Below are 9,883 nucleotides of genomic sequence, written 5' to 3'. Positions count from 1 at the left end.
CCAGCAGGCCGAAATGCCGCCCGGGGGAGCTGCGGGGCTGGAGGCTGTTGTACGGCCTGTTCCTTTGGGAATACATGAAGAAAACGCTCATGGAGCGGACATTGGGAGAACCAGAGAGCCCCACGGCAGGTGGGTCACCAGGCCTGGTCTCGGGGAGCACAGCTCCTGCAGCCCTTCCCACTGAGACAGCCCCCCCGAGCCTGTCTGCCCCATTGAATTGCCTTTTGTTGACAGTCTTGCTTGCAGGGGTAGGGATAAGTGAAGAGGAGGCACAACTTGTCAGGAGTATCATTGCGTGACTTTGCTATCGTGGAGAGCACGTTGGGTTGACTGTCAGCTGGAATTCTCCTTCAGAGCGTTCCTGGTTTTACTTATTTAGGTTCCTTCGGCTGGTAGCTGGAGCCTGGTGGTCAGTAAAGGCACCACGTCCCACTGTCATCTGTCTGCCCTGTGACTCATTTGGGAAACAGATTATACTTTTATGATTGCTTCAGCTTTAATCCCCAACTCTCCAACATTTGTGGTGGGGGGGCAGGGGATAGAGGCAGATGCTTTCGCATGAAGTGTTAGAAACGACTGCTGCCGCCTGCTCTGCTGGCATCGGGTTGCAGATGACCCAGCTGATAACGATGTTGGTGTTGCTCAGTTCACACCTTGCAGAGTAAAAGGCTGCCTGTTCCGATTCTGGCAGCTACACACTTAACCTTGTCCTTAACCCACACAGGCCAGGGCTGCCCCTCTGCCTCGAGCCATTCACTAACGGATTAAAAAAAGTAATCTGGTGCAAGAACACTCTCCAGTGTGACTACTCAGTCACACTTCTTCAACTTAATGCCCAAATGTCTCTGATTACCATCTTTTCTTAGACCTCCAAGCCTTAGTGTTTCTTCTCATGACAAGAAGGTTGGATGAGGTGACCCGCAGAGGTCCCTCCCAGCCTCCGCCACTCTGCGATTCTGTATGCACAGGACAGCAAGCAGGAAGGCAGCAGTGGAGAAGACAGGAACAAGTGTTGTCCCATCTGCAACATGACCTTTTCCTCTCCAGCCGTGGCAACATCTCACTACTTGGGCAAGACTCATGCCAAGAACATGAAGCAGCAGTCCCCCAAAGTGGAAGGTATGACTGTCTGCAGCACCTTCGTGTTGTGCTGAGGGGCTGCTCGAGCTAAACAAAAAGTGGAGAGGTGTTGTCTGACCCCAGGTATAAGCTCTTGTGAGGTTGTGTGTATTCTCTACTGTGAAACGCAGTAAGCCAGCAGTGCAGCTCCAGAGCATGGCCTCTCGGCAGCCTGCTTGTTGGCTGGCATTGGCTAGAAGTTGGGTGGTTTTTTGTTTTGCTTTGTCAGGGAGAAATGCAGCTTGCAGGAGCGTTGCACCCATCCCTGTGTGCAGGGACTGTGAGAGAGCTGATCTATCTTCAGGCAGTGTGATGTTAAGCTGTAGAAATGCCTGTCACAGGATACGATGCTCGTTAAAACCTTACAGGGACTGAAATGACTGATGAAACTCCTGTATGAGAAATGTGTCAGGGCTGCTCAACTACAAAGATGTAGCCTCTGAGCTTCTGGGACTTGTGAGCTGCAGATAGCTGGGGACTGAGAGAGTATAGCTGGGAAGCATCAGTGTGTGCTTGCCCTGACCTCGTGCTTTTCCCATGGCACCTGCCATTGCTCTCACGATGGGATACAGTCCAGGCAGAGCTCAGGTCTGACCTGATGCCTGTGTGTCCTGTCCCTTTGCTAGCAGATGGAGAGGACCAGTGGGTGGAGAGGGAGACCCTCTGGCAGGACAGGCAGGAGCAGCTGAGAGCCTGGGGTGCTGCAGCTGGTCAGGACAGAGGGAAGATGCATCCTCTGGGTGCACATGAGGATGGCACCTTGTGCTGGCTCTGAGCTGGGGTCTTACAGGCAGAAACTGTTTGTCTCTGGGTGTTTTTGGGGCTTTGCTAGATTGTGTGCGTGTAGCAAAGCCACCTTGGTGGTCAGGGTGGCCCCTAGGATGTTTCTGTTCTTTGAAGCCCTTGCTTTTGGGTATGAGAAGAGCCTTCGGGAAGGAGTGGATGTACGCATGAACGGTCTGGTGCGTGGCTTCTGTTTCGGCATGAGAGGAGCTCTCTGGTCCTTAGAAGGTTCCTTGCTGTGGTCTTTGGTTTCCTGTAATGAGAGGGTGCAGGTTTCTCAGTTGGACAGGAGAGCTGCTTCTCTGTGTGGGCTCACTCCATCGGACCTAGTCCCATAAATGCTATTTCCCAGGTACAACTCATTGTGACTTCAGTTCAGGATCAAATGTTTCCAGAAACCCACCTGCCTTTGCCGCACAGGGGCTTGTACTCACATTCTGGCTGCCTCCATCTTTTCCTGGGTGATGATAGTAGCAGGTGGAAGCTCATTCATGTCCAGTGTCTTGAATACAGCCACACTTATGTTAAGTCTGCTAAGCAGAAATATGCAAATCTGTTGAGTTTTTAAACCTGAAAGTTTTTCTGGCTTACTCTGACTTGTCTCACCACACACCTTTCAGTTCTACACTGTTAAGGGAAGAGGTAGGAGCAATGTGAATTTATCTAGATGTCTTACGTTCTCTGCCTAGGTTTGAGTTTTAGGTGTGGTAGTTGTTTTTTTCTTCTGTACGAGTTTTGGGGAAATTACTGTTTTTTACCTCTGAGTTTTGTGACTGACCAAGAGTTTGGATTCATCCTACAGAAGCAGTGCCCCCGCAGAAACATCCTGCCACACTCCCCACCTCTACCGCATCTTCTAACGAAGAGAACAAGGACATTACTGACCCAGACAAGTTCTGCAGCCTCTGCCATGCCACTTTCAACAACCCCCTTATGGCAAAACAGCATTACGTAGGCAAGAAGCACAGAAAGCAGGAGACCAAACACAAGCTGATGGCACACTATGGCCGAACCCCTGATGCACCAGCATCGTCCTTCATGGGTGAGTTCTCGGCAGGCAGGCTAATGAATGGCCAAAGGAGCAGGGTGGGAGAGCAACAATATGTGTCTGGCAGGTCTTTGAACGAGAGAGTCTGTGTGGAGGGAGCAGAGGAGAATTGCTCGTGATGGGGATCTTGATTATACACCGTAGGATCGATTTGGTTGATGTTGTAACCCCCTGGCAGCAAGAGAGGTTTTAGACTGTAGCTACTCGTGACAAGCTTTGGGTTGTGTTTTGCAGCGTTCTCTAATTGGGGACGTGTCCTTTTTATTCTTGGTGCAGATAATCCAGGGATTTTGGCCAGTACTGTTTCTAGCTAGGTGGATTGCATCCAAAATGGAAAGATAAAAGTGGCATTTGATGCTTAAAAAACGTCTTTGGAGGGGACTAGCCAGAGATGGAAGAAATAGGTTTAACTGCACCTGCTGCTTCAAAGCACATGAAAGCCAGAGAGATTTCTCCCTGAATGCCTTTCTGCCTCTGTGTGGGCACTTGCATCTGATGAACTAATGCAACTCTCTCTGGAGCATTAATGTGGGGGGAAAAAAAAAAAAGAGCTGTTAAGGAGGAACTTTAGGCAGACAATTAAAACTCATTTGGTTTATGATCTGCTGCTTATGAGCACTTCTACATGATGAAAGCCCTTGGAGTCCAGTGAAAGCATTAGGAGCTCACAGTAAACTCCCGTGTTCCTCCCAGCAGCCTTCTGTTGGACCAGGAAGTCTAGTACCTGCTGGATGCTTGAGGTAAATAATAAGCAGACAAATCATCTTAAAATCTTCTTCAAGGGCTTCTTTCTCTGTCGTAAAAACCCACACAAGCAGAAGATTAATTATTCTAATTCTTTGCAGGCTACCTTTAGATACCAGTAGTGCTTATGAGAAATGAGGCTCAATTATCCAAGTAATATTCTCTCCCACATTGCGTAGTCGTGTGGGAGATGGAAAAGGTGCTTGGTATCCAGCATTACCCATCTGCTCTTCACCTAATTAACGGGGTCTGATGAATGGTTCCAGTTCAGTGTGACTCAGGCACTGGCAGTGGCAGGAGCCCTGCCCCAGGCGGGCTGGGTGGGTGGGCAGTGCCATTGCTTGTGCCAGTGACACCTCTGTGAAGTGCCAGCAGAACCAGAGTGCCTGTGTCCACAGCTCTGTGGCACTCACGCTGTTCAGGTGAGGTTTTGGAGCCTGGGATGTAATCAGGGACTGCTCGGATGTGATGGCCTGCAGCCAGGGGTGTTTTCTCCTGCTCTCTTTGCCCATTGCTGTGTGGTGACAGCCACGCCTGTCCCTAAGCTGCTCTACTGGGGCCTGGCTGGCAACAGGTACAGATGCCTTCTTTGCAGGGCAACACCCAGGTGTTTGCTTAAAGTTCCTCCAGAACCACCGGTTTGGGGTGCAGGAGTGCAGTTCAGACAGCTTTGTGCACACACCTGTTTGCCAGGTTTGCAACAGCGCTATCTTGACTTCGCTCCTGCAGGGAGGCAGACCTGAGGGCTGTAACGGCTCCTCTGGCCTTTACCACCTGAGTCCAGCTCTGTTTTGAGAGGTGAATGTCCCAGCAGAGTCTGAAATCTCTCTGAGGTGCAGCAGCCAGGTGGGGAAGTTGTCTGCTGTCTCACGTGCCGTGCCTCTCACTCGGTGACTGTGCTGCTCTGCACCCACGGTGTGAGTGTCCTCTTTCACCTTATGGAAATGTTTTCCTTGCAAGGCTCCCAGGCAGAGCCCGTCCCCACCAAGCCAAAATTCAGGAGCGCTTAATGTCTTGGGGACAACTGCCAGGATTTGCCTGTTAGAGACTCCTGTGCTGTGCTGTGCTGCCATGCTTGCCTGTTTGCTATCTGTGACCTCCCGAACTTTCATTCCAGCTGGAGTTGTCATGTTACACAAACCATTGATCTGTCTAGTACAACTACTGTTGGAAACTTTTTTTTTTTGCAGTTAACTGATACACTGACTGTAATCAAACTGCTTGAGGAAAGAGCTTAATGTTCTCAGTTGGCACCTCAGCAAGGCTTAGCAGAATGGTGCATTGTGGAGCTGGAAGTTTTGTGTAATCTGCTCTGACTGCTTTTTTGTGTATTGAAACACTTCAAGCTTACATATTAAGTATCTCCCTCATCTTCTGTTATGAGATGTACAGATCGGGAGAAGTGGGAATTTGGGAGAGAAATGGAGTTGCAAAGGCAGTGTAAAATCAGGTTTGGTGTCCTAATGCTGAGAGTTTTACTATGTCTGATACTGTGAACTGTTGATAGGAAATGTGTGTTTGTTTTTATAGATAAACAAACCCATGGCCTGATCAGGAAAGCTTTTCTGACTTAGTGATTCCCAGTGACGGGCTGATACATGGTGGGGTAGTGGGATTCTGTGACCTCCCTGCCTGGTCAGGCTATTGACTTGCTATTTGTCTTTGTTTAGCAGTTGTTTAACACCCAGTGATTGATTATCTCACTTGTTTCTACCTCAGGCACCAAGTTGTTGGCTAGCTGTGTGTGCTAACATTGATGTCTGTTTCAGCTGGGAAGGGCTACCCCTGCAGCACGTGTAACATCGTGCTGAACTCCATAGAGCAGTACCAGGCTCACATCAGCGGCTTCAAACACAAGAATCAGTAAGTTCTTGTCTGAGTGTGTTTCCAGCCTCACTGACCAAATCAATGGCTTAAATATAACTTAAAATGCAGTTTGAATGCATATCTCCAGCTGACTTGCAAGCAGAACAACAAGGTTTGTGCAGGCTTGCGCTGTTTGTACTGAAGCAGATTCACTTCGGCAGCTCCCTCTGCAGACAGCTCTGGGATGCTGCCGGAGTAGAAGGGCTCCGCAGGTGCTTTTGATTCTTGTGTGGACCTTTGCAGTGAGCGTGTCCAACCTGACACCTGTTAAATGCCATTTATCTAAAACCAGATAATTTAATTAAAGACTGTCTCAGTGGAGATCTGCTTGGCATTCTGATCTCTCTTGGGGTTGCTTGTCTTAAAATTTGGCATGTAGTCAGCATGCTCCAGAAACCTAGACTATAGTCCTGAACTTGCACTCACAGCTGGTGAGTTAAATAATGGCATCCCCTGCATATATTATTAGTCAAAAAAATTTAGACTGCCAGATGATTAATATCAAATATAGTTGGTCTGGACACTGTCAAAGTTCAGATCTCTAATTTCAAAGCCTTCGCTGAAAGAGGCTCAGTAATGAGTGTGGGTTGGTTAGAGGGCTTCTTACAAGAAAGAGACATCCTGCCTGAAGCGAGGACAGACTCCTAGCCAAATTTCCCAGAGAGGACAGGAAGAAAACTGGGGTCACTTGTTGCTTGTCTGGGGAATAACAGCCCCATGGTCGCTTGGCTTTGGGTGCTTGACTGGAAGACACATGCTCCATCCATCATCCAGGAAAGTTTGGGCTCTTGAACGGCACAGCTGGATCAGTGAATAGCAAGCGTCCCATTGCAGACAGATGACATTGAGGATGTTCCCAACACACACGCATAAACGTTCCCTTTAACGACATGGATGTTGTCCGAGTTTTTGCAGCCACCCAACTGCCTTTCAGAAAGCTGCTTCTGCATTCAGCCATTGGGTCGTGTTCCAGGCCAGCATCTGCAGTCTGGAGAGAGGCAGGATACTGGCTTTGTAATGGGAGCTCTTTAACAGTGCTTGAGCTGTGCAATAGCTAATTCTGCTGTGATAAAGGTGTGTGTTTACACACATGCTCGGAGGGCAAGGATGCACTTGGAAGCTTTTCTGGCAAGTTGTTGACTTGGCTGCAGTAGGCTGTTGCTCCACTGACAGCCATGCCTGCTGAGCCGTGATTGCAGCTGGCAGAGTTCAGAGCACTTCTGACATTGTCTCCTTTTTTTTTTCCTTCTCTTCCTCTTGCTCCCTTCGATGTCCAGGATGCCAGGAGCAGTGCCGGTTGTTGGACCGTTCCCACCACAGCAGTATGTCCGGGAAGAGTCAACTGCCCCAGGAGGCTACAGTTATTTCAGCCAAGACTTCTAGAGCAAGTTGCAGCACTGTTCTTGGAGTTGTTGGTGGCCCAAGAACGCACATCCTTTGCCAGCCCACAATGGTTTCATTATCCCTCTGGATAAGCAAAGCCCTACCCTCCTGTATGCACCCGTTGAGCAGAACGGGGACTGAATCTGTCAGAAAAAGGATCCAGCTGGAAGACACTTGCTAGACAGCAAATACTTCACTCCCGTAGAGTAGTTTTCATTGTGTAATTGCTTCCTGTGAAGGTGGGTGTGGTGTGAGAGGAAGTGTGTATCTGGTGTAAGGAGGGTTTGGCAACAGGCTGGTAGCAGCCACCTCCTCCCTCACCAGAGCAAACAGTGGATTCCTGCACCTGGAGGGCTGCATCCCCTGCTCAGAGGTGGCTTTTTCTGGAGGATAGCTCCTAGACCGTGGCGAGCAGTGCTTGTGCAGCGTGGATGGGACACAGTGCAGGTTGCCTGGCTTTGTACAGGCCTAAAATAGGAAATAAGCAGTGTGGCGTTTCTTTCCATGCCTCCTCCGGTCAGGTTTGTGTGCAGAATTTCATGAGCCACTGCTTGCTGTTAGAGCCTTTGGCAGTGCCGCAGCCGTGGGTTCTGAGCTGGGTTGTTTGGGTCTGTCTAATGAGGGGTTGCAGCTTCTGGAGTGCAAACTGCTGCTGGTGGGAGTGGAGGGGGCTGCGAGAGGTGTCAGAGCTCCTGGCTCTCCCCACAGCTCAGCCCTCTGGTCTGAGGATTTCCATGTGGAAGGAAGTACCTGTTTAGCCTGGTTTCCTATGGAAACAGGTGTACGTGATCATTCACCATGTGTGTCTTCACCCCCTGTGACTTAAACCAATCTCAGCCAAACTTGGCAGCGGTGGAGATCTCAAACATCTGAGTGCAATGAGCAGAGGAAGGTAGAGCAGGGTGAGTTCATCTCTAGTTCTGTCGGGGTCTACATGGAAGTGCAGCATCAACCACCAAAATGCTGTAGGGAAGGAGGGTTTTAAGGGAAAAGAGAGGGAATAAATATAGATAGAGCAGGAAACTGTAGTATGACTTGGTCAAATCATTGGCTGACTAAAAAGCTACCAATCCTCTGGAAACCTGCCTTTGTTAGTCCTTCATTAGAACACTACTTGCCCAACCCCTCTCTTCAAAGTTTTTACACATTTGTACTGTCCTGGAAAAGGGATGTTCTAAATTTCAAACCTGGAAATTAAGACTGATGGTCTCTTCATGGTGCTAATGTACTAGATGTGTTAGAAAAGGGCCCGGAAGGAAGGGCAGGCATCTGAGACTGTTGGGTGTTTGGGATGAGTTCTTTAGATGTTTTGCCTTAAGCTAAGGCATCGCCTGTTCTCTGCTAGCCCACCACAGGAGCCGTGTGCGTCAGGCTGGCCTCATGTTCAGTGACAGTGCTCCGAGTCAGGCACCCCATGGCTTTGTCCCAGTGTCAGTGTCCATGGATCTGAGACTTTGCTGGTCTGTGGCAAACATCCCGCTGTTTTCATTCCATGGGGCAGAGGGATGCAGATGTGCCCCCTCTGAGGGCTTGCCTGGCTGGTGGGGCTCCATGGGGCTGGCAAGAGCATGGCTGATGGCTGTGGGCGTGCCACAGTGCCAGGGTGGGCTGAGCCGAGCTGCTGCCTCCCATTGCTTGGCCCCAGCAGCTGCTGGAGGGTGGGCTGAGGCCCCTGACTCCCAGCGTTGTGTGCCAGGGCAGCAGCTGACACCCTCGCAGGGCTGAGAGCCGGGTTGTAGGAGCACTTCCAAAATCTGGTGTGCGCTGGTCAGGGTAAGCAAGGAGAGAGAGAGCTGGTTGCTGATCTCGGTGCTTGGAGTGAGTGCCTTCCCTTCCCCACTCCAGGCTGTGCATGAGCTTTTTCTTCACCCTGCACAGAATCTGCCATCTTCCCTTAGGACAGGCTCCTGCTGGTCTGGGTCCGCCTTCCTAATGTTTTCCAGTCTTGCTCCACTGCTGAGGTCTGACCTTAGTCTCCTGCTACAGAGGGAGTCCTTTTAAACCTTGCAAGCTGATCAATGAGCAGAAAATTGCGATGAACTGAAGGAAGTGTTGTGCGCCTGGTGGCCCTGGATGGCCTCCAACTCTGATCTCTGCTGCTTAGCTCTCGCCCCGCTGTACCCGGGGCAGGTGCCTGCTAGATGTGCTGTGCATCGACACCACGAGGGATCCATTTCCAGCACTGCCAAGTCCGGTGTGTCACTCCTGTCTGTGTACTGACAGTTTTGCCTTCCCCTGTACACAGTGTTTATGTATCTGCTGTTTCCCTAAGGTGAAGCTCTCCAAATAGAGTGTTTATTACTACTTTTGGGTGCTGTCTCTCTGCTAGAGCCCTTCCTGGGATTTTGCCATGCTTCAAAGCACAGAACAGGATGCGGACACCTTTGAAATATTTGGGAGGGGCGGGAGGCTTGTGTTCCCATCTACGCTCTTCAAGGGCCTGCTGTCATCCTGTGGCACCCTGAGGTCCAGACAAAGCTGGTAAGTGCCTTCTGCTGCTGCTTTGGGGAGTCAGTGTAGCCTTGGGCACAGCGCCGTCACCAAGGGGAAGATGGGACAGTCTGGGCTGGGAGGCTGCTGGCACTTCTGCAAGCTGTTGTGCAGCTTGTGCCGAAAACATCCATGACTGCCGCAGGACACTGGGCTGTCCCTGACACTGCTGTGGCAGCACAGGAGTGGCAGTATGGCAGGCATGCACTGCTGCTCTCCGTTTGAGGGCAGCTCACCTGCCGAGGCAGGTTCCGGTGCCCAGGAGCTGCTGTCCTGCTCCTCCACAGGCAGGGCTGCAGCAGAGTGCAGGGGACCCACGTCCCCAGGAGCGGTGCAGGACCTTGGGCTGGCACCAAGGGTGGCACTGCCATTGGCCGTGCGGGTGGTTCTGGGAGGGATGGGCTGTGTCCACCTCCTGTGGTGCACAGTTCTGCCGGGGCTGCGTGCCTG

General features: G+C 50.8%; 1 protein-coding gene across 1 annotated transcript; it reads left to right on the top strand.

The window, feature by feature from the left end:
* Positions 1-971: 971 nt before the first annotated feature.
* LOC104460352 (zinc finger protein 346-like) lies at positions 972-7,152 on the top strand. The gene is made up of 4 exons (XM_010087394.1): positions 972-1,119; positions 2,705-2,944; positions 5,464-5,557; positions 6,838-7,152. Exons 1-4 carry the CDS (start codon positions 1,029-1,031, stop codon positions 6,941-6,943), a joined length of 531 nt encoding a protein of 176 aa, XP_010085696.1. The 5' UTR covers positions 972-1,028; the 3' UTR covers positions 6,944-7,152.
* The last annotated feature ends 2,731 nt before the right edge of the window (positions 7,153-9,883 follow it).

Source organism: Pterocles gutturalis, unplaced genomic scaffold (genome assembly GCF_000699245.1).
Source record: "Pterocles gutturalis isolate BGI_N339 unplaced genomic scaffold, ASM69924v1 scaffold9466, whole genome shotgun sequence".
Classification (NCBI taxonomy): Eukaryota; Metazoa; Chordata; class Aves; order Pterocliformes; family Pteroclidae; genus Pterocles; species Pterocles gutturalis.
The sequence above is the reverse complement of the archived record's forward strand: the minus strand, read 5'-3'. Positions and strand labels throughout refer to the sequence as shown.